Here is a 23,209-nt window from a genome sequence, read left to right as displayed (position 1 = left end):
GGTTACTTTTAGAAGGCAGGATTACTTCCTGTCTTTCCACTTTCTCTCTCCTTTTTATTAACATTATTAGATGCTTTTATTGCACAGACGTCCAGATTCTGCATAATGCAGCCCATTCCGATGGAATCGCAGCTTTTGGCTTCTGTCTGCGGTCCAGCTGAGAGATTTGAAGGAAAACAACTCGCACAGGTTTACATTCATATTTAGGGCAGGAATGTGACTGTAGGGAATTCATTTTTATAAAAGGCTCCAAGCTTTCAGCCTGAAAAACATTTTATAGGGGAGAAGTTTTTCATTTAGATTTCAGTTTAATGTTTAGAAAAAGGCTAGAGATCCACATGTCAGCCCCCCGACTGGCCGCTGACATCCTCTGGAAGAAGGGATCGCGGTGGGTGACCACTTTCTTCAGATAAGAGGCTTTCAACTCGTTTGTTCCACTAAAACTTGCTAGTTCTGAGAAATACTTGGAGAGCCTCACATTTGCTGCTCCCAGATTTCTGTTTGGGTCACTTGTCTTGACGGCATCAGACGGCGCCTCAGACGGCGGTCTCTAATGGGTTCTGCAGAGTGTGTCCTGTCATTAACCTGTTAGGAAACACGCCCTCCTCCATCTCCAGCATGTTAGCGGCCGGCGTGGGAGCAGCAGCAGCCAGGAGCTGCAGCGGTTTCACTGAACGCCCCCCTCCTGCGCCGCATGCGTGACGGCCCAGTCGTGCTTCACAGCTGGAGACGTGTCGGTGCGATTCTGAGGCTGCCTTGTGAAAACGCTGGCATGAAGGCGGTGTTTGTGCAGGTGTAGCAGCAGAGCGGTGCAGCGCCTCTCCACAGAGCTTTCCCCCACGCTCTTCATCGCTATTCCAATCACGCTCTGGAGCTTTCACTAAGTCTCCACGGTTAGGTAATTGCACAGTTAGCAGACATGACTTATATCTCACAGATGCCTGTTTTTCTAGCACTCCATCAGAATCAAACAGGCAGAGCATCCACAACCTGCTCTCAGGCGCGAGGTGAGGCTCGCCGTGGAACGTGAGGCTGGCTCTAAACAGCTGTCTGCCTTTTTAATGGCCACCCTCATCTCGTTTGCAGCTGAAAGATCCTCCTGGTCTCAGTAATGGTGGTTAAAAATGGAGAACGGGGCCGTTTGACAGATTCAGTCAGTCACCAAAGGGCCATTGCTGTGATGTTGAGCAGGAAGCATGTTTGCTGTGTGAGAACAGCAGAGAACAGCAGAGAACAACAAAGAACAGCAGAGAACAACAAAGAACAGCGGAGAACAACAGAGAACAGCAGAGAACAACAGACAACAACAAAGAACAGCGGAGAACAGTAGAGAACAGCAAAGAACAGCAGAGAACAACAAAGAACAGCAGAGAACAACAAAGAACAGCAGAGAACAACAAAGAACAACAGACAACAACAAAGAACAGCGGAGAACAGTAGAGAACAGCAAAGAACAACAGAGAACAGCAAAGAACAACAAAGAGCAGCAGAGAACAACGAAGAACAGCGTGTGGGATGGGCCTGTTGTTCAGTCACTGATCTTGGGTCCCATGATGTCATTACTCTGGTTTAATCCAAAGATCTGATGTTAATGATGGTGTAAGAGTCGTTTGTTAATGAAGTTTCGCTTCCCCCGCCTCTTTCCCATTGACTTGTATCAAATTGGTCCACTTTGCCACCGTAGGCTGCAACACGGGATGTTGTTCATCCCGTGTTGCAGCCTGTCAGCTCTTCTGTAATGGTGTCATCATTTCAAGCGGCAGGTGCAAATGCAGCTCCATCTGATTAGATTTCAGCAGCAATAAAGACATTTTATTAATTCCCAGGGGAGTAATCAGTCATTGTAGGAGTCACTGTGCAGCCGTTGCTGCCGGCGGGAAAGAGGATCGGCGTCTTCACTTTCTCTCTAAAGCCGCTTCGCCACAGTCCACAGTAAAGTTTGACTCCTAAAAACAAAGACGTCTCCCTGCAAACGTCCTCGAACTGTTGGTTAGCAAAGAGCCAGGATCTGTTGGCCTGTCGGCCGGTTTGTGACGCTGCAGTGGTGCCACACAGTCCATTTAGGGAATCCAGATGTTTCTAGAAAGCATGGAAATGAAAAATGGATGTGTTCTCCAGAACTGCAGTCTAATTCTCTGTGGTCAGTGGTTGGGGCTGCACAGTGGTGCAGTGGCTAGCCATCTCAGCGAGAAGGCTCTGGTTCAAATCCCCACTGGGTTCTTCCCGTGGGGAGTTTGCATGTTCCCCTCATTCATGCGTGCATCTCCTCTCATGTTCAGGATCATGCTTTATTAGTGGTGTCTTTCAATCATCCAGACCAGTGAATGTGCGATGGACCTTCAGGGTGAACGCTGCCTTCCCCAAGAAAAACGGAGGGATGGTGACCTGTCAGAGCAGGTGGAGGAACATCTAGAGAGGTGGAGGTTTGCTCTGGAAAGGAGAGGAGCAGGACAGAGGCTCTGTGTGAGAATGAGAGGAGGTCCAGAGGAACGGAAAGGTTCCAGAGGTGGAAAAGGTGGCGGACTTTAAGTTCTTAGGATCCACAGCCCAGAGGTGGACAGACGTGTCGAAGCATGCTGGGACGGGTGGAGGAAGGTTTCTGGTGTAATGTGCGACCAAAGAGTGTCAGCAAGAATGAAAGGAAAGGTGCAGACTGTGGTGAGAGCTGCCATGTTGTTGGTGTAGAACAGGCATGTCCAAAGTCCGGCCATAGTTTGTTCCAATTTCCTGAGAAGCTGTCCAATCAGGAGACAGGATAGGACAGCTGTGGTCAGTATGATTGTTTCTGAAGCTCCGCCCCCAATGGTCCTCTGAACTTGTTCATGTTTTTCCAGCTTCAGCTGTGAGCAGGAAACTCAGTTGTGGAGATATTCGGGGAAAAACGAGAGAGTCCGAGCTGAGGGGGGGTTTGAGGAGCAGCTGCATTATAATGACCACCATGGCGGTGGGGGAGCAGCAAATCAATAATACATAATTAATCAGCAGTGCAGGTTAAGTGCGGCAGAAGGTACCGGGTCAGAAGCCAGCAGGCGGGTTAGGACCACATGCAGGATCATCAGGACCCCCCTGGGAGGAAAACCCATTCTGGGATCCAATGACTGAATCATTTGCTTTTAGGAGGCGTGGACGGTTTTATCATGGCGGGGCAACAACCTGTCTGAGAGAGGGCAGAGACCCCTCTGAAGACGTCTGCTGTGGTGCTTCTCTGCTCTTCTGCTCAGAGTTCAGACCTGGTTCTGTCTCTGTTCTGCTGCGATGGCCGGAACGGTTCTGTCCGTTTCCTGTCACATCTACTGATTACAGCAGCAAACAGCCGTTCAAAACATCCAGCCTTAGATACTGGAAGGTTCCAAATGGAGAGTTTGATAGATAGTCCAGTAATAGATTACTAGTTGGAAAAACTTTTCAGTGGAGACTGTCTTTTCTGTCGCGATCTCTTGATGAAATCAAAAAAGTCACTTCACATTAGTTTCCACTGTAAAATAGAAATGCCTTCTATTTGTTTCTGATTCTGTAAAAAGCTGTGCAGTCGTTAGTTTGTGAACCTGTGAGCACGGCCGTGGATGAAAGGCCGGCGCCGCCTGAAGCTGCTCTGCAGCCGCGGGAGTTTGTTTGATCTCCTCTGAAGTGAGGACGGACGGACGGACGTTCAGGTCAACAACAGACGTTTTCATTTAGTTCCAAATGAAGATGGAAGGAAGCTGAAAAAAACCAGAGCAGATGAAGAGACAGAGACCAGTGGAGCCAGTGAACAATGATTGGCAGCTCCGATAACCACGAGCGACTTCCACAGCCGGACGCTGCTGTGTCTGCTTCCTGTTCTGTCAGCAAGTTCAGGCTTTGGGGCATTTATCCGTGTGGCCTTTCCAGCTAATAGCTGGAAAGCCCTCTGTTTGTCTGTCAATGGGAGGAAAAGGAAACTTCCAGCAGGTGTAAGGCTGCGGCGGACTGCGTTTAGAGACGCTGACGTTCCGCTGCAGCCGCCGGTGTCGCCTCATCAGCCGTGGTCACAAAGACCTGGAAGCCACAAGGAAAAGCCCATTTTTTCCAGAGTTTGAATCCGTAACCCGGCTCACCTCGCGGCTAACAACAAAGTTTTCAATCGGCGAGATGCTTGGTGCTCGGTGTGGAGGTTACGGCTCACATGGAGACCTCTCAGAGTCGTTCTTCCAATCCCACAGTTGAACAATAAATGAGTTTTTCTTTCAAATGCTGGTGAGGTTCTGCTGATCCACAGTTGAAGCTGTGCTCGTCAAAAAACCACAACCAGGTTGAAGAATCTGACTTTAAGGCTGCAGCAGAGAGGCTTTCTGTTATTTACATTTGGCCATTTTTAATCTGCAGCAGTTTTTCAAAGATTGTTTTAGGTTTTTTGTTAATAACTCACTTCTGCTGGAAAGATTTTCAAACCTCTGATACTTTTTTGTTGAATCCACAGGATTATTAATCTATCAAAGTTATCTTTTTGTAACTACATTTCAACATGTTCTGGGACATCGCCTGTCCGTCCTGGGGGAGGAACGCTCCTTCATGTGGACACCCCTGAGGGAATCACTGAGAAGGAGGCAGTTTAGAATCTTTCTATTGAATTCATGATCCTTTAGATTTGATGTTTTACTACATTTATCCACATAAAGCCCATCCAGACGACTGTTGCTGTGATTTTGGGCTATACAAATAAAATGAAATTGAACTGAACGACATTGGATGTAGAATCCTTCAAATAGAAAAACTTGACATGGGAGGAGCCATTCTGTCACGAGTCTTCACCTCAGAATGATCTCCTGGAGGAAGTGGAGACGTTTGAGTTATAGGATTCTAAAGATAAGTCCTCCTCAATCAACTCAACAGATATTTAGAAAGAACTATTTTTAAATTAATTTCATATTAATATATTTGTCATTTTGAACACCTTTTAATCTATTTTTTGGGTTCCCTCGGAATATTTGTATTTTGAAAGAAAAGTCTTCTAGAAATGAATCCCTAATGTCTGACAGCTGCAGGAATGTCTGTTATCACTGAGCTTTACCATCATTCTGCTTCAAAGGATTGAAGGTTTTCCATTGGAGAATGCTTGATGTGCCACAGCGTCCTGAAACAGGACGACACGCCGTCCTGTCAGCGTTCCCACAATCCCTCCTGCCCTGGACCAGCCTGAATGGAAGACCCTGCTCCTCAAAAGGCTTTTCCACATGAATATACATTCATGTCGAACGCACGCCGACACGCTGAGGCAGGGACTGACGGGACAGCCTTGCTTCCATTGATCAGTTCAGACCGGGTCAGAGCCGTGCGCTTTCAAAGGACCTGGCTCGTGTTTTCACTGCCAAGGTCAGGAGGCAGCAACCGTGGAGCCGCACGACGAGGACGGTGCCAGTTCAAGACGAAGAAAAGACCAAAGACACAAACGGCGTGTTTACTGAAAGCTGGAAGAAGGAGCTCAGTGTCCAAAGTGGAGCTGAGTCTTCCACTATCATGAACGGAGACGTTTTTGGTCCAAGAAACCAACCTTCTGCCGGTTAGCTGTGAAGGTACAACCTTATGGTCTATGGCTGCAGTGGAATCCAAGCTCAGTCCATCCATCCAACCGTGTTTCTGCGACCTGAACTGTTCAGGAAAAAAGAGCCAAAATGGAACAATGGAGAACCGGAGGCAGCAGGAAGGAAGCTGCTGATGGACTTTGATAGGAAAAGCTGGAAACGTCAACATCAACTTCTGTGGACCGCCTTAAGAAAAGAACCTGGAGCCAAGCTGACCTTCAACGGGAGGTGACATCCATCCATGCATCCATCCATGCATCCATCCATCCATCCATGCATCCATCCATGCATCCATCCATCCATCCATGCATCCATCCATGCATCCATCATCCAGCCATGCATCCATCCATCCATCCATCCAGCCATCCATCATCCATCAATCATCCATCCATCCATCCATCCATCCATTCATCATCCAGCCATCCATCATCCATCATCCATCCATCATCCATCCATCCATCATCCATCATCCATCCATCATCCATCCATCCATCCATCATCCATCCAGCCATGCATCCGTCCATCCATCCATGCATCCATCATCCAGCCATGCATCCATCATCCATCAATCCATCCATCCATCCATGCATCCATCCATCCATCTATCCATCCATCATCCAGCCATCCATCCATCCATCATCCATCCATCATCCATCCATCCATCATCCATCCATCCATCCAGCCATGCATCCGTCCATCCATCCATGCATCCATCATCCAGCCATGCATCCATCATCCATCCATCCATCCATGCATCCATCCATCCATCTATCCATCCATCATCCAGCCATCCATCCATCCATCATCCATCCATCATCCATCCATCCATCATCCATCCATCCATCCATCCGTCCATCCATCCATGCATCCATCATCCAGCCATGCATCCATCCATCCATCAATCCATCCATCCATCCATGCATCCATCCAGCCATCCATCCATCATCCATCCAGCCATCCATCCATCATCCATCCATCCATCCACCCATCCAGCCATCCATCCATCCATCCATCATCCATCAAGCCATGCATCCGTCCATCCATCCATCCATGCATCCATCCATCCATCCATCCATCATCCATCCATCCATCCACCCATCCAGCCATCCATCCATCCATCCATCATCCATCAAGCCATGCATCCGTCCATCCATCCATCCATCCATCATCCAGCCATGCATCCATCATCCATCCATCCATCCATGCATCCATCCATCCATCTATCCATCCATTCATCCATCCATCCATCCATCCATCATCCATCCAGCCATCCATCCATCCATCATCCATCCATCATCCATCCATCCATCATCCATCCATCCATCATCCATCCATCCATCCATCATCCATCCAGCCATGCATCCGTCCATCCATCCATGCATCCATCATCCAGCCATGCATCCATCCATCCATCAATCCATCCATCCATCCATGCATCCATCCAGCCATCCATCCATCATCCATCCAGCCATCCATCCATCATCCATCCATCCATCCACCCATCCATCCATCCATCCATCCATCCATCATCCATGCATCCATCATCCAGCCATGCATCCATCAATCCATCCATCCATCCATCCATCCATCATCCATCCATGCATCCATGAATGGGACTTAGGTACGTCCGTTTCAACCCCCACCCCCCCCACCCCCGTGTCTCTGCATGTGTTACTGCCCCCTCCCTCATGTGTCGCTCCCCATGCCTCCCCAGAGAGAGGCTGAGCCCAGGGCAGCTGTATGAATAAGACATACTAGCATAGAAAGCTCTAGATCAGAGCAGAAAACAGCGCCCAGGGCTGATCCACGCTGAGTGAAGGTGAGAGAAAGGAAAGAAACGCGGGGAGAGACAGCTAGAAAGAGGCTGACTGAGGAGAAAACAGAACGCCTTGGGTTCTGCTGAAGAATGTGTCTTTGAAAGACAAGAAAATAAGGAGTTGAAGAGGTGAAGGAGGAACGATAAGGTTTAAAATGATGAGCTTAGCAGGAGGGCTTATCTGGGGGCAGCGATGGGAAGGATTTGAGAGATCTGTGGTGTATCTGATGTGTCTGGAGGCGTGTGGTTGTGGAAGATCAGTAAGTCGGCCAGAGATAAAGATGAAGAAGGTGCCTTGAAGAGATGCAGGTGTCTGAGTTTAAGTCAAAGCCTCATCGTGAAAACAAAGCCGGACAGGAAGCTCGCCCAGCTCTTCCTGCTGATTCAACTGAGCGCTTATCTCTCCATACATGAAGGTGCTGCTCATCAAAGTGTTGAATGGAGTCAAACGAAAATAATGGCAGGTCTTATTTACCCCTGTGATTCCATGAAAGGGGCTATTTACTCTCTTTGAATCTGCCAAAAGCTGTTGAGGGACGCTCGGCTGTACCGGTCTGAAAGTGCTGCCCAAGCACATTCTGCATTTAAGCCTCTGTGATGGCAATTTTGTCACCTCTAATGGACAATTAGATATGCTAGCAGATAGCAAGCACTCTGCATGACAATCCCCGGGTCTTAATTACCCCACCGACTGGCATGAAGCACCAATGAATCAGCAGACTAATAGGACAGGGCAGCATGGATCGAGTGAAGGTGAAATGGGGCAGTTGTGGTATTAAACTGATCCTCCTGTTGGATGGGGGAGGGGGGGGGCTACACCAGTCGTGGGACATCTGTCAGACCCTGTCTTGACACGGACCGAACCAACATGTCTGCAGTCTTCATGGAAGTCCATGCCGTCTGGCTTCAGAGCCCAGCCATGATGGGGTTTGTAATGCTGACTCGTCTGTAGCTCATTGTAATCTGATTACTGAGCAAACCAGACTGAGCCGTTTCCCGCTAACTCTGACATAAGTCAACTACAAGAATACATGAAGGGTATTCAACGTTTTAGGAAATCAAAGTATTGTTTCAAATAAATTCCAATATGTGATTCCTGTTTATTGACATGGATTGTAAAGCTGTTGTGTGTAGAGTTGATGTTAAAGTTGCTGTGTCAGAACCAGTTCTGGCTGTAGTCCGGTTACAATTGTACAGGTCACCATGGCGACCTCTGCAATAGGACAGAGAGGTTTGCTTAACACAGCAATAGTTTTGGTTCCTATTGGTTTAATGCTCAGCTGTAGATGATAAACTGAAAGAAACGACTGAGATGGACTCGGTTCCTCCATCTGAGGTCAGGAACCCGCTGGGCTGCAGCAGCTTTGAGTTGGCTTGGCATTGATTGGTGTTGTTCCAACAGACACCATGTTGATGTTCTGTCAGACATTTTGTCTCCAGTCTGCAGCCGGTTGGTTTTACAGATCTCACTCCTCCATTGACAGACTTCTTCACATTTTTGACTGAAATAAAACCTCAGTCATTAGCTCCACTCAAACCTCATCTAGTAATTTCAGGAACATGGTGTTTCCTGAGTGTTCAGATTCCGTTTGCTGCTCAGCCACAGGGCTGCTGTCGTCTTGTCTGATGCTGTGTGGTTCTGTGAAAGACCTGTTTTCATGAGAACCTGACTGGAACGGTTCTGCCGTCCACCGTTCTCATGTTTGCTTCATTTCAGCAGGAAATGATGACAGATGCCTTTTTTCTGTTGTGTGACATCCGGTGCAAAGATCTTGAAGTTGCTTTGCATTAAACGCTGAATGTGTTTCCAACAAACTCTGGAGGCGTGGACCTGTGGTCCCGCAGTGAAACGGTCCTGGAGGAGTCTGCACAGAGGCAGAACTGAACCGTTGCTGTTGTGCTGTCTGTTTTCAAAGGAGCCTTTAATAACCTGGCAACCTTTCTCCTTCTGTTTCATCTCCTTCCTTCCAGATAATGAGCTGCTGTACCGCAACCGGGATGGTGATGTTGTCAGGCTCAGCGTTGACTCTAATGAGCAAACCATCTTGGTGCATAACAAGAAATTTGTAAGTCTTGGTCACCTCTTCCTTTGTTCCTTTCCTGTTTGTTGTGGTCAGAGCAGAAAAGAGCTGACTGTGAGCGTCCGTGAACTCTTCTTTCAGGCAGCAAATCAAAGCACCTATGTGCTTTTTATTGCACAGCTTCATCAACGGATTCATTATTACAGATAAATGAGGCCTGCATGCATAACTCTTGGTTAGCCTGCTTATCTGGCCGTGCATAAAGATGGAGGTGACGACATCCAACATTATGTGTGCCGTTGAAGGACCTGGCAGGAGTGCAGAGATTAATGCAGCCCTCATTTGTTTCCGGAGCAGAGTCATCCGTCAGAGTTAGCCACATGTCCAGATGAATGGAGGCCGCATGTGTGGTTTGAAACCCCATCTGCTGTTTTTTTTAAAGAAACTTTTCTCTGGATTCCAGGAAATGTACAAAGCCAGCAAGTATGAAGTGTCCCCCGACCTGAAGTACGTGCTGCTGGCCTACAACGCCGCTCCGGTGAGCTTCTCAATTACCGGCAGAGCCTTTCACATGAGCAGGTAGTGGAGGAAGTGGGTTTGGAATAGAGGAAGGCGGGAAGCGGCAGAATGAAATGATGGTGGAGTGTGAAGGTCTGTCGCACGCCGGCGCCCTGGGAGCGAGCAGATCTGCAGCGAGGGGGACGGAAACACAAACAAACACCTTTACAGGGAGGGAGATGAGATCCGCAGTCAGAGCGTCGGCTGGAAATGTATCATTTCTATGCACTTGGAGAATAAAGTGCCCCATGACTGCACTGGCTCTGCCAGCCGTGTGATATGCATCAAAGCATTTCTGCTCCTAATACAGCAGATCAGATACGTGCAATCATTTGTCCGGCTGATATTTTCTTGTTCTGCCTCACGGAGAATCTGCTGCTGTTGTTAGGGAGCCTGCAGATGCATAATCTGCCGTCGCTGGCGGAGCTGAAAAGGAAATGTTGTGATAAGCTGGATGTGTTGCGTGTCTTTTCATTTCTTATCCGTCCCAGCTCCTTCGGCTTTGATGGATGACAGCGGTTTCTCCTGCATGTAACAGTCACATCCCTGCACATGCGCGCTCATGCATGCATGATGCGTGAAGCGGGATGGATGCTCCATGCCTGCATACTAACAGATGTGCCAGCCCCCCCCCACATTAGAATGAGTCCCCTGTGAGAAGGGACCCGTGAGTTTGACAGAACGTTTGCCGTCTTTAGATTTAATCCCAACCGCGTCTGGATTAGGCAGAGGTGAAGTCACTGCAGGCCCAGCCTGAAGGGCCTCCGTCAACCTCTGGCTGTTTTCATGCTCCATCTCTCATCACAGCTGTTATTAATGCAGATTCTCCTGATGAGACTTGCTGTAAACGTATGAGCTGCTCCCAGAAATGGACTGAAAGGAGTTTGGCTGTCGGCGTCCTCGCTTTCCATCAGCGTGAGGAAAACGGGGCGCAGGTTTAGCCTCGTTAGACACTTCACTTAAATATTTAAGCCAGCTGAAAGACGCAGCATTCAAGCTACAAATTTGACTTTTAGTTTATTCAATGACAGTGAAGTCTTTTCATTTTTTGGATGTTTAAAGCAGTGAAGCTGAGAAGATGATGAAGGTGCTGAAGTCTGACCCGTCTGTCTTCTGCAGGTCTACCAGCATTCCTACACGGCTTTCTACATCATCTGCAGTCTGGAGACGCCGTAAGTGGACGTCGGCTCATCTGTTCTCCCTCATCCAGGCCTTTTCAAATTAGCCCCGCCCCCAGAGCCTCAGTCCTGTTCCGCTGACTGACAGCTGAGCTGCCTGGAAACTGCTCAAGCTTCTCCACGGTGGTCTCACTGGCCGTGACACCAATCGTCCTAACATCTGTCCAATACTGACACCCCCCGCCCCCCCGGTCCTTTTCATTTTGCCCGGAGCTGCTTCCTTTTGACCCCACAAAGTGATAAAAACCCTGGATGATGCCCCCACAGCGTTTACGATCTATTATTTACAAGAACAAGCGTGAACGCTCCACCCTGTTCAAGAGATCAAGTCCCAGAATGCATTTGGGCTGTCCGCTATGTTCCCTCTTTGATTATGAAGGTGAGGCGTGTTGAGACGGAGCTGCAGGTTCACATCAACAGCAGAACAACATGGACTTCTTTCAACATTCGTTCACTCATTTTCATCTCTGAACTTGCTGAAAACCAGAAACCACCCCCACCAGCACCCCCACCCACGCCAGGAGGCCTGCAGAGGCTTTGGTCGCCGCTAAGACTCCTTCAGAAGATTCTTTCTGTTCTTCGCAGGAACAGCGTCTAGTTCTGTCAGAACGTTTGTTCTCTTGTCTCCACTCTTGAGTTCTCCAGTCAATGCCGCCCGGTTCCCAACAGGTTCTCCAAAAATACCAGATAACTAAAGTTCCCTTCATCTAGAAATAGGTCCTTCTAACAGGCAGTCCGACTGTTTTGGTCAGACACCTTCTCAATCCTGTAATATTTCCTTCAACCATCTGTTCAGAGATCTGCTCGAGAACCATAAGTTAACGATTTTGTGGCTCAGAAATGGCCTGTAGATCCACCAATAGTCCCAACACCAACAATCTGCTTTGGTTGAAGCTTAAAGCTCCCGAAGACCCGACCTTTACGTCCTCAACCATGACAGAAATGTCAGCAGCGCAGTTTGACTGCATTTAGGTGCTGCCCCCCAGTGGCAGCGCCCCCAAACTCCTGTCAGCTGATGACCTCATTCGTCTTCAGCTGCAGACAAAGACAAAGAGGCGGTGACACCTCTAATTCAGCAGCCTGCGCTGCTCAACACTTTCCCCAATAAGGAGTTCTGACACGGTTACACTCTGCTGCTATTTATGGGTGCACTAACTTCCTGGCTGTGGGCTGCAGCAGCAGACTGTTGAGGCTTTTTCTCCTCTTTCTGCCAACAGGGAGACCTGGAACCTCAACCCTCCTGAGGTGCGAAACGCTCAGCTGCAGTTCGCCGGCTGGGGCCCCAAAGACCAGCAGCTGGTAAAGTCCGTCCTTCAGCACGCTAAAGCACACGCGTGTCCATGCGGGTTTAGTCTGCACCTTCATCCAAAGAAGGTCACGACTGAAAGAAGCTAAAACTCCCTTTAGACATGAACGCTGCGTCACGCCATCTTCTCTGCTGCAATCGATTTACTGCAAGTCAGAACCGCCTCAGAACTGCAAGTCAGAACCGCCTCAGATATCCAGAACAATCAACCAGTAAACAGCAGAGTGTGAGACTCAGATGACAGCCTTCAAATTTACAGGATTGCTTCATTTTGACTGTTTTATTAAAGGAAATATTCAATACTACAAGATGGTTCTGATTAATTTAAACTAATTTAAAGGAATATTTGATCCCAACATCTGAAAATGTACTTAATGCCATTTTAAAGAATGAAAGCCGAGAATTCTCAGTGAAAACAAACTCTTGTCAGACGTTTGCGTCTCTTCCAAATCTGTTTCAGCTGTCTAGTGGACCCAAACTAAAGTCTTCTTTATGTTGCCTTTAACGGCCTGAGGCGTCGTTAACCTCTGAGCCGTAACAAACGCTCTTCAGGAGTCTGTCCCGTCCACGTTTGGACTTCAGCGCTCACATCCCTGTTCAGAGAGCAGACGTGCTGATCCATCCATGTGGGACACAACCAACCAAGATCAGAGCTTTTATCCGTCCTCCAGAAGAAGTGATGAAGTCTGCAGTAAAATACAAGCTTTAACACCAAGAAGACCCCCCCCTCTGTAATTTAAACACATCCTTTATTTGGGGGGGGTCATAATGAACCTGTGATCTTCCAAATTCACCTTTTTGTTCTAAAAGCAGCTTCTTGAGGTGGAAGGCTGCATAAATATCCCAGAATCCTTCTTTAAAGCAACAAAGGAAGGACGTTTGCTTTTCAAAGTTAAAGCCTCTCCGTTGCAGGGCAACAAAAAGCTTTATTGTGGGATTGTTTTCTGCTTAATTACCTGTGATCTCAGGTGAATCATCAGCGTCCGTCCTCTTGTTCCCCCCTTCAGTCATGGGGGGTTTCAGTGCTATCAGGGGTCTGGTGCTGCCGGTGGATCACGGACCTGGTCTGTGGTTGCGGCAGGTCGGTCTGTGGCGGCGGCAGGTCGGTCTGTGGCGGCCGCAGGTCGGTCTGCGGCGGCCGCAGGCCAGTCTGCGGCGGCTGCAGGTCACAGACGACCTGGTGCTGCCGGTGGATCACGGACCTGGTCTGTGGCGGCGGCAGGTCGGTCTGTGGCGGCGGCAGGTCGGTATGCGGCAGCTGCAGGTCGGTCTGTGGCGGCCGCAGGTCGGTCTGCGGTGGCCGCAGGTCGGTCTGCGGCGGCCGCAGGTCGGTCTGCGGCGGCGGCAGGTCGGTCTGCGGCGGCGGCAGGTCGGTCTGCGGCGGCCGCAGGTCGGTCTGCGGCGGCCGCAGGTCGGTCTGTGGCGGCCGCAGGTCACAGACGACCTGGTGCTGCCGGTGGATCACGGACCTGGTCTGTGGCGGCGGCAGGTCGGTCTGTGGCGGCGGCAGGTCACAGACGACCTGGTGCTGCCGGTGGATCACGGACCTGGTCTGTGGCGGCGGCAGGTCGGTCTGTGGCGGCAGCAGGTCAGTCTGTGGCGGCGGCAGGTCGGTCTGTGGCGGCGGCAGGTCAGTCTGTGGCGGCCGCAGGTCGGTCTGTGGCGGCGGCAGGTCGGTCTGTGGCGGCGGCAGGTCACAGACGACCTGGTGCTGCCGGTGGATCACGGACCTGGTCTGTGGCGGCGGCAGGTCGGTCTGTGGCGGCGGCAGGTCAGTCTTTGGCGCCGGCAGGTCGGTCTGTGGCGGCGGCAGGTCACAGACGACCTGGTGCTGCCGGTGGATCACGGACCTGGTCTGTGGCGGCGGCAGGTCGGTCTGTGGCGGCCGCAGGTCACAGACGACCTGGTGCTGCCGGTGGATCACGGACCTGGTCTGTGGCGGCGGCAGGTCGGTCTGTGGCGGCGGCAGGTCAGTCTGTGGCGGCGGCAGGTCGGTCTGTGGCGGCGGCAGGTCAGTCAGTGGCGGCCGCAGGTCGGTCTGTGGCGGCCGCAGGTCGGTCTGTGGCGGCCGCAGGTCACAGACGACCTGGTGCTGCCGGTGGATCACGGACCTGGTCTGTGGCGGCGGCAGGTCGGTCTGTGGCGGCCGCAGGTCACAGACGACCTGGTGCTGCCGGTGGATCACGGACCTGGTCTGTGGCGGCGGCAGGTCGGTCTGTGGCGGCGGCAGGTCAGTCTGTGGCGGCGGCAGGTCGGTCTGTGGCGGCGGCAGGTCGGTCTGTGGCGGCGGCAGGTCAGTCTGTGGCGGCGGCAGGTCAGTCAGTGGCGGCCGCAGGTCGGTCTGTGGCGGCCGCAGGTCGGTCTGTGGCGGCCGCAGGTCGGTCTGTGGCGGCCGCAGGTCACAGACGACCTGGTGCTGCCGGTGGATCACGGACCTGGTCTGTGGCGGCGGCAGGTCGGTCTGTGGCGGCGGCAGGTCAGTCTGTGGCGGCGGCAGGTCGGTCTGTGGCGGCGGCAGGTCGGTCTGTGGCGGCGGCAGGTCAGTCTGTGGCGGCGGCAGGTCAGTCAGTGGCGGCCGCAGGTCGGTCTGTGGCGGCCGCAGGTCGGTCTGTGGCGGCCGCAGGTCGGTCTGTGGCGGCCGCAGGTCACAGACGACCTGGTGCTGCCGGTGGATCACGGACCTGGTCTGTGGCGGCGGCAGGTCGGTCTGTGGCGGCTGCAGGTCACAGACGACCTGGTGCTGCCGGTGGATCACGGACCTGGTCTGTGGCGGCGGCAGGTCGGTCTGTGGCGGCGGCAGGTCAGTCTGTGGCGGCGGCAGGTCGGTCTGTGGCGGCGGCAGGTCAGTCTGTGGCGGCCGCAGGTCGGTCTGTGGCGGCGGCAGGTCGGTCTGTGGCGGCGGCAGGTCACAGACGACCTGGTGCTGCCGGTGGATCACGGACCTGGTCTGTGGCGGCGGCAGGTCGGTCTGTGGCGGCGGCAGGTCAGTCTTTGGCGCCGGCAGGTCGGTCTGTGGCGGCGGCAGGTCACAGACGACCTGGTGCTGCCGGTGGATCACGGACCTGGTCTGTGGCGGCGGCAGGTCGGTCTGTGGCGGCCGCAGGTCACAGACGACCTGGTGCTGCCGGTGGATCACGGACCTGGTCTGTGGCGGCGGCAGGTCGGTCTGTGGCGGCGGCAGGTCAGTCTGTGGCGGCGGCAGGTCGGTCTGTGGCGGCGGCAGGTCAGTCAGTGGCGGCCGCAGGTCGGTCTGTGGCGGCCGCAGGTCGGTCTGTGGCGGCCGCAGGTCACAGACGACCTGGTGCTGCCGGTGGATCACGGACCTGGTCTGTGGCGGCGGCAGGTCGGTCTGTGGCGGCCGCAGGTCACAGACGACCTGGTGCTGCCGGTGGATCACGGACCTGGTCTGTGGCGGCGGCAGGTCGGTCTGTGGCGGCGGCAGGTCAGTCTGTGGCGGCGGCAGGTCGGTCTGTGGCGGCGGCAGGTCGGTCTGTGGCGGCGGCAGGTCAGTCTGTGGCGGCGGCAGGTCAGTCAGTGGCGGCCGCAGGTCGGTCTGTGGCGGCCGCAGGTCGGTCTGTGGCGGCCGCAGGTCGGTCTGTGGCGGCCGCAGGTCACAGACGACCTGGTGCTGCCGGTGGATCACGGACCTGGTCTGTGGCGGCGGCAGGTCGGTCTGTGGCGGCGGCAGGTCAGTCTGTGGCGGCGGCAGGTCGGTCTGTGGCGGCGGCAGGTCGGTCTGTGGCGGCGGCAGGTCAGTCTGTGGCGGCGGCAGGTCAGTCAGTGGCGGCCGCAGGTCGGTCTGTGGCGGCCGCAGGTCGGTCTGTGGCGGCCGCAGGTCGGTCTGTGGCGGCCGCAGGTCACAGACGACCTGGTGCTGCCGGTGGATCACGGACCTGGTCTGTGGCGGCGGCAGGTCGGTCTGTGGCGGCTGCAGGTCACAGACGACCTGGTGCTGCCGGTGGATCACGGACCTGGTCTGTGGCGGCGGCAGGTCGGTCTGTGGCGGCCGCAGGTCGGTCTGTGGCGGCGGCAGGTCGGTCTGTGGCGGCGGCAAGTCGGTCTGCGGCGGCCGCAGGTCGGTCTGCGGCGGCCGCAGGTCACAGACGACCTGGTGCTGCCGGTGGATCACGGACTCTTTACATCTGCAGGAAAATTGGCTCTTAATGGAAATCCTGACAGTAGCTGGAGGCCAAGAGGTTCCTTAATCCTTCAGATCCTCTCAGCTTTTTCTCTGTGATAGCTTAACACTGATTTTAGCTCCATATTAAAACGAAGACATTTGTAAATTCTGCTGCAGCTGTTTTTGCTGAGTGCAGCTGTAATGAAGGCGTTGACCCCCACTTATGCTGTAAATCACCCCGTCAAAGCCTCAGAAGATGTCAGGAGGTTCAGGACTGAGACTTCAGCCTCTTCAGATTCTGAACCTGATCTTCCTCAAACACTGTCCTCTGTTTTCTGGCTCCTCTATAGATTTTCATTTTTGAAAACAACATCTACTATCGGTCTGAGGTGAAGAGCCGCTCCATCCGTCTGGTGTCTTCCGGCAAAGAAGGGGTCATCTTCAACGGGCTCAGTGATTGGCTGTATGAAGGTAAGGAGTTTCTATTGGTCAAAGTGATAAAAACATCTTAAAGACTCCAGAAACAGAACTTTTCCTGAAGGTTAAAAGTTGAAGGCGTTTGTGAGAAAAAGGTTTCAGTTTTCAGATGAACCTCATCGGTTTTATGAAAATTCCAAGACCTTATGTGGCTAAAATGGCTGCTGCTGCTGCTGTTGCTGTTACTGCTGCTGCTGTTACTGCTGCTGCTGTTACTGCTGCTGCTGCTGCTGCTGTTACTGCTGCTGCTGCTGCTGTTACTGCTGCTGCTGTTACTGCTGCTGCTGCTGCTGCTGTTACTGCTGCTGCTGCTGCTGCTGCGTGTTTCCAGCCTCTGACGGACTTCCCCGTCTTTGTGATAAACCACATAGAGGACCTGCTGGAGGTGATACAGATGCCGTGAAAACAGAAATGTTCTTTAGGAGAGATGGTCACCGTTTCAGTCCAAGAGAAACCTGCTTTGTCTTTTTAAGAAGCGTCAGAGTTAGATTAACAAATGATAATTGTGAACTATTTTGCATTTGGGAGGAGGGTGCAGTTTGCAAAAGAATGACTCAAGTTCCTAATTTCCCATGGGCCCAAAAAAACCTTTTAATTTTCCTCTGTTTCTGCAGCCTTGAAAATGAAATATTTTTTTATGTGCGACATTTGCATTCATTCATTAATGTAGATGCTCTGTGTGTGTGTGTTTGTGTTTGTGTGTGTGTGTGTGTGTGTGTGTGGGTGTGTGATAGAGATGATGAGCTTCAGCAGCACCTGTCAGAGCTCACCTGGTTGGTGTTTGGTTGGCCTTCAGTAGGCTGGCGTTTGGTTGGTTGCTGTTTGGTTGGTGTTTGGTTGGCGTTTGGTTGGTTGGTGTTTTGTTGGTGTTTGGTTGGCCTTCAGTTGGCTGGCGTTTGGTTGGTTGGTGTTTGGTTGGTGTTTGGTTGGTTGGTGTTTTGTTGGTGTTTGGTTGGCCTTCAGTTGGTTGCCGTTTGGTTGGTTGGTGTTTGGTTGGTGTTTGGTTGGCGTTTGGTTGGTTGGTGTTTTGTTGGTGTTTGGTTGGCCTTCAGTTGGTTGCCGTTTGGTTGGTTGCTGTTTGGTTGGTGTTTGGTTGGCGTTTGGTTGGTGTTTGGTTGGCCTTCGGTTGGTTGGTGTTTGGTTGGTGTTTGGTTGGTGTTTGGTAGGTGTTTGGTTGGTGTTTGGTTGGCCTTCAGTTGGTTGGTGTTTGGTTGGTTGTTGTTTGGTTGGCGTTTGGTTGGTTGGTGTTTTGTTGGCGTTTGGTTGGCCTTCAGTTGGTTGCCGCTGGTTGGTTGCTGTTTGGTTGGTGTTTGGTTGGTTTGTGTTTGGTAGGCCTTTGGTTGGATGGCGTTTGGTTGGTGTTTGGTTGACCTTCAGTTGGTGTTTGGTTGGCATTCAGTTGGTTGGCGTTTAGTTGGTTGCTGTTTGGTTGGTGTTTGGTTGGCGTTTGGTTGGTTCTTTTGTTGGTTTTTGGTTGGCCTTCAGTTGGTTGCCATTTGGTTGGTTGCTGATTGGTTGGTGTTTGGTTGGTGTTTGGTTGGTGTTTGATTGGCCTTCAGTTGGTTGGTGTTTGGTTGATGTTCGGTTGGCGTTTGGTTGGTTGGCGTTTGGTTGGTGTTCGGTTGGCATTTGGTTGGCGTTTGGTTGGTGTTTTGTTGGCGTTTGGTTGGCCTTCGGTTGGTTGGTGTTTGGTTGGTGTTTGGTTGGTGTTTGGTAGGTGTTTGGTTGGTGTTTGGTTGGCCTTCAGTTGGTTGGTGTTTGGTTGGTTGTTGTTTGGTTGGCGTTTGGTTGGTTGGTGTTTTGTTGGCGTTTGGTTGGCCTTCAGTTGGTTGCCGCTGGTTGGTTGCTGTTTGGTTGGTGTTTGGTTGGTTTGTGTTTGGTAGGCCTTTGGTTGGATGGCGTTTGGTTGGTGTTTGGTTGACCTTCAGTTGGTGTTTGGTTGGCATTCAGTTGGTTGGCGTTTAGTTGGTTGCTGTTTGGTTGGTGTTTGGTTGGCGTTTGGTTGGTTCTTTTGTTGGTTTTTGGTTGGCCTTCAGTTGGTTGCCATTTGGTTGGTTGCTGATTGGTTGGTGTTTGGTTGGTGTTTGGTTGGTGTTTGATTGGCCTTCAGTTGGTTGGTGTTTGGTTGATGTTCGGTTGGCGTTTGGTTGGTTGGCGTTTGGTTGGTGTTCGGTTGGCATTTGGTTGGCGTTTGGTTGGTGTTTTGTTGGCGTTTGGTTGGCGTTTGGTTGGTGTTTGGTTGTTTGGTGTTCGGTTGGTTGGTGTTTTGTTGGTTGGTGTTCGGTTGGTGTTTGGTTGGCATTTGGTTGGTGTTCGGTTGGCGTTTGGACGGTTGGTGTTCGGTTGGTGTTTGGCTGGCGTTTGGTTGGTGTTCGGTTGGTGTTTGGTTGGCGTTTGGTTGGTGTTCGGTTGGCGTTTGGTTGGCGTTTGGTTGGTTGGTGTTCGGTTGGTGTTTGGTTGGCGTTTGGTTGGTGTTTGGTTGGTTGGTGTTTGGTTGGCGTTTGGTTGGTGTTCGGTTGACGTTTGGTTGGCGTTTGTTTGGTTGGTGTTCGGTTGGTGTTTGGTTGGCGTTTGGTTGGTTGGTGTTCGGTTGGTGTTTGGTTGGCGTTTGGTTGGTGTTCGGTTGGCGTTTGGTTGGTGTTTGGTTGCTTGGTGTTCTGTTGATGTTTGGTTGGTGTTCGGTTGGTGTTTGGTTCGCGTTTGGTTGGCATTTGGTTGGTGTTCGGTTGGTGTTTGGTTGGTGTTTGGTTGGTGTTTGGTTGGTGTTTGGTTGATGTTCGGTTGGCGTTTGGTTGGTTGGCGTTTGGTTGGTGTTCGGTTGGCATTTGGTTGGCGTTTGGTTGGTGTTTTGTTGGCGTTTGGTTGGCGTTTGGTTGGTGTTTGGTTGTTTGGTGTTCGGTTGGTGTTTTGTTGGTTGGTGTTCGGTTGGTGTTTGGTTGTCGTTTGTTTGGTGTTCGGTTGGCGTTTGGTTGGTTGGTGTTTGGTTGGTGTTTGGCTGGCGTTTGGTTGGTGTTCGGTTGGTGTTTGGTTGGCGTTTGGTTGGTGTTCGGTTGGTGTTTGGTTGGCGTTTGGTTGGTTGGTGTTCGGTTGGTGTTTGGTTGGTGTTTGGTTGGCGTTTGGTTGGTGTTTGGTTGGTTGGTGTTTGGTTGGCGTTTGGTTGGTGTTCGGTTGGTGTTTGGTTGGCGTTTGGTTGGTTGGTGTTTGGTTGGCGTTTGGTTGGCGTTTGGTTGGTTGGTGTTCGGTTGGTGTTTGGTGTTTGGTTGGCGTTTGGTTGGTTGGTGTTCGGTTGGTGTTTGGTTGGCGTTTGGTTGGTGTTCGGTTGGCGTTTGGTTGGTGTTTGGTTGGTTGGTGTTCTGTTGATGTTTGGTTGGTGTTCGGTTGGTGTTCGGTTCGCGTTTGGTTGGCATTTGGTTGGTGTTCGGTTGGCGTTTGGTTGGTGTTTGGTTGGTTGGTGTTTGGTTGGTGTTCGGTTGATGTTCGGTTGGCGTTTGGTCAGCGTTTTGTTGGTGTTTGGTTGGTTGGTGTCTGGTTGGTGTTTGGTTGGCGTTTGGTTGGTGTTTGGTTGGCGTTTGGTTGGTTGTTGTTTTGTTGGTGTTTGGTTTGCCTTCAGTTGGTTGGTGTTTGGTTGCTGTTTGGTTCGCGTTTGGTTGGTGTTTGGTTGGTGTTTGGTTGGCCTTCAGTTGGTGTTTGGTTGGTGTTTGGTTGGCCTTCAGTTTGTTGGTGATGCTTGGTGTTTGGTTGGTTTTTGGTTGGTGTTTGGTTGGTGTTTGGTTGGCCTTCAGTCTGTGTTTGGTTGGCCTTCAGTTGGTTGGCGTTTGGTTGGTTGGTGTTTGGTTGGTGTTAGGTTGGCCTTCAGTTGGTTGGCGTTTGGTTGGTTGCTGTTTGGTTGGTGTTTGGCTGGCGTTTTTGTTTGGTTAGTGTTTTGTTGGTGTTTGGTCGGCCTTCAGTTGGTTGCCGTTTGGTTCGTTGCTGTTTGGTTGGTGTTTGGTTGCCGTTTGGTTGGTTGGTGTTTGGTTGGTGTTTGGTTGGCCTTCAATTGGTGTTTGGTTGGCTTTCAGTTTGTTGGCGTTACGTTACTTGCTGTGTGGTTGGTTGGCGTTTGGTTGGTTAGTGTTTTGTTGGTGTTTGGTTGGCCTTCAGTTGGTTGCCGTTTGGTTGGTTGCTGTTTGGCCCCAGAAATACCACCATCTGACCAGCTGTGGGCGCCCCCTGCTACATCTACTCCCAGTGAAGACTCACTTTCCTTTTCGTCCCCCCCACTTTCACCCATGGCCCTACCTAGCCATTTTGATAGCCTCATTAAGTCAGTAATTAAGATGGCTCCCCTAACACCTGTGAGCCTCACACCACACAGGAGCTCTCCTACCCCTCCAGCGCCCCCTCCTCATCCTTCACCCAAAGTCCCTCCAACACGTCCTTCATCCAAAGCCCCTCCAACACGCCCCCTCCGTCGTTCACCCAAATCCCGTCCAGCTCCCGATCCTCCTGGTCCATCACCCAAACTGCCCTCAACTTGACCTCCCCTGCGCGCCTCTAGACGTGCTATCCCCCAGAGCTAGGATGAAACAGGCCCCCAGTGTCCTAGGAAAGGTTATGTCAAACTGGGGCCCTGTGATGAACAGCTTCCTTCTGGTGCTATACCTGTAGTTGCACCACGTAGAATGCAAAAAAGGGCAGTTGGACTGTCCAATCAAAGAAATCTAGTTGATATCCCCTGCAAGAAGGTTTTGACCAAGGAAACTATTCTCAAACTTGCTGCACTCAATGTCAGATCTTTATGCAACAAATCATTTTTAATCAATAATCTTATCTCTTCTTTTAATCTTGATTTTATGTTATTAACTGAAACATGGCTTGACAAAAACACAGGAAACATAGTTCTAGTCGAATCAACTCCCCCCAACTACAAACATGTATCGGAAATACGAGAAAATAATCTGGATCTGCCCTAAGTTGGCTCAAGTCTTATCTAGAAGACAGGAAATATTTTGTTGAAATTGGGAGTTGTGTCTCAGACTACATGGCCTTGACTTGTGGTGTGCCCCAGGGATCGATCCTGGGACCCCTTCTGTTCAACCTCTACATGCTGCCACTAGGGCAGTTAATACGCAGTAATAACATATCTTATCACAACTATGCAGATGATACTCAGATCTATGTGTCACTGACAACAGGTGAATATTGGCAGGTGGATTCACTCAGCCACTGCCTCCAACAGATCAGTGTGTGGATGCAGAACAACTTTCTCCAGCTAAACTCAAACAAGACCCAAGTTATTATTTTTGGCCCACAGAAACAAAGAGAAAGTGTCAGCAGCTACTTTCATTCTCTGTCTCTCAAACCCTCAAATCAAGTCAGAAATCTAGGGTTAATCATGGACTCTGACCTGAACTTTAACAGCCATATCAAGTCAGTAACATCAGCGGCATTTTACCATCTGAAAAACATTGCCAAAATCAAAAACATAGTGTCAAAGCCAGACCTGGAGATACTTATTCATGCATTTGTCTCCAGTAGGTTAGACTACTGTAACGGCCTGCTCACCGGCCTCTCCAAACGAGCTGTAAAACAGCTTCAGTACATCCAGAATGCTGCTGCTCGAGTCCTGACCAGAACCAAAAAGTATGATCACATTAGTCCTGTGCTCAGGTCTCTGCACTGGCTCCCTGTACCTCAAAGAATAGACTTCAAAGCAGCTCTGCTTGTGTACAAGTCTCTCCATGGCCGAGCACCAAAGTCCATCTCTGACATGTTAGTGCCATATGAACCATCTCGTACTCTGAGGACCTCAGGGGCCGGCCTCCTGTTGATTCCCTCTTCTGTGTTCATGTTCAAATCTAGACTTAAAACATTTCTGTTCAGCCGTGTATATGACTGAAAGGTTTCTTTTAAAGTAAATTTTACGTTGATTATTTCTATGATGTATTGTGATTTTAATGCATTTTTCTGTTTTGTGAAGCACCTTGAATTACTTTGTGTACCAATTGTGCTATACAAATAAACTTGCCTTGCCTTGCCTTGCCTTGCCTTGTTTGGTTGGTGTTTGGTTGACGTTTGGTTGGTTGGTGTTTGGTTGCTGTTTGGTTGGTGTTTGGTTTGCCTTCGGTTGGTTGGTGTTTGGTTGGTGTTTGGTTGGTGTTTGGTTGGCCTTCAGTTGGTGTTTGGTTGGCCTTCAGTTGGTGTTTGGTTGGCC

General features: G+C 51.0%; 1 protein-coding gene across 4 annotated transcripts in view; it reads left to right on the top strand.

Annotated features, from left to right (window-relative positions):
* Positions 1-23,209, top strand: part of LOC101155808 (dipeptidyl aminopeptidase-like protein 6) — a 230,066-nt gene that overhangs the window by 185,255 nt on the left and 21,602 nt on the right. For all 4 annotated transcript variants that reach the window (XM_023950258.1, XM_023950259.1, XM_023950257.1 and 1 more), the window contains exons 4-8: positions 9,328-9,422; positions 9,841-9,915; positions 11,055-11,107; positions 12,331-12,412; positions 16,890-17,010. In XM_023950258.1, coding sequence (XP_023806026.1) covers positions 9,328-9,422; positions 9,841-9,915; positions 11,055-11,107; positions 12,331-12,412; positions 16,890-17,010 — 426 coding nt within the window. The remainder of the gene's footprint in view (positions 1-9,327; positions 9,423-9,840; positions 9,916-11,054; positions 11,108-12,330; positions 12,413-16,889; positions 17,011-23,209) is intronic.

Source organism: Oryzias latipes, chromosome 20 (assembly GCF_002234675.1).
Source record: "Oryzias latipes chromosome 20, ASM223467v1".
NCBI lineage: Eukaryota > Metazoa > Chordata > Actinopteri > Beloniformes > Adrianichthyidae > Oryzias > Oryzias latipes.
The sequence above is the reverse complement of the archived record's forward strand: the minus strand, read 5'-3'. Positions and strand labels throughout refer to the sequence as shown.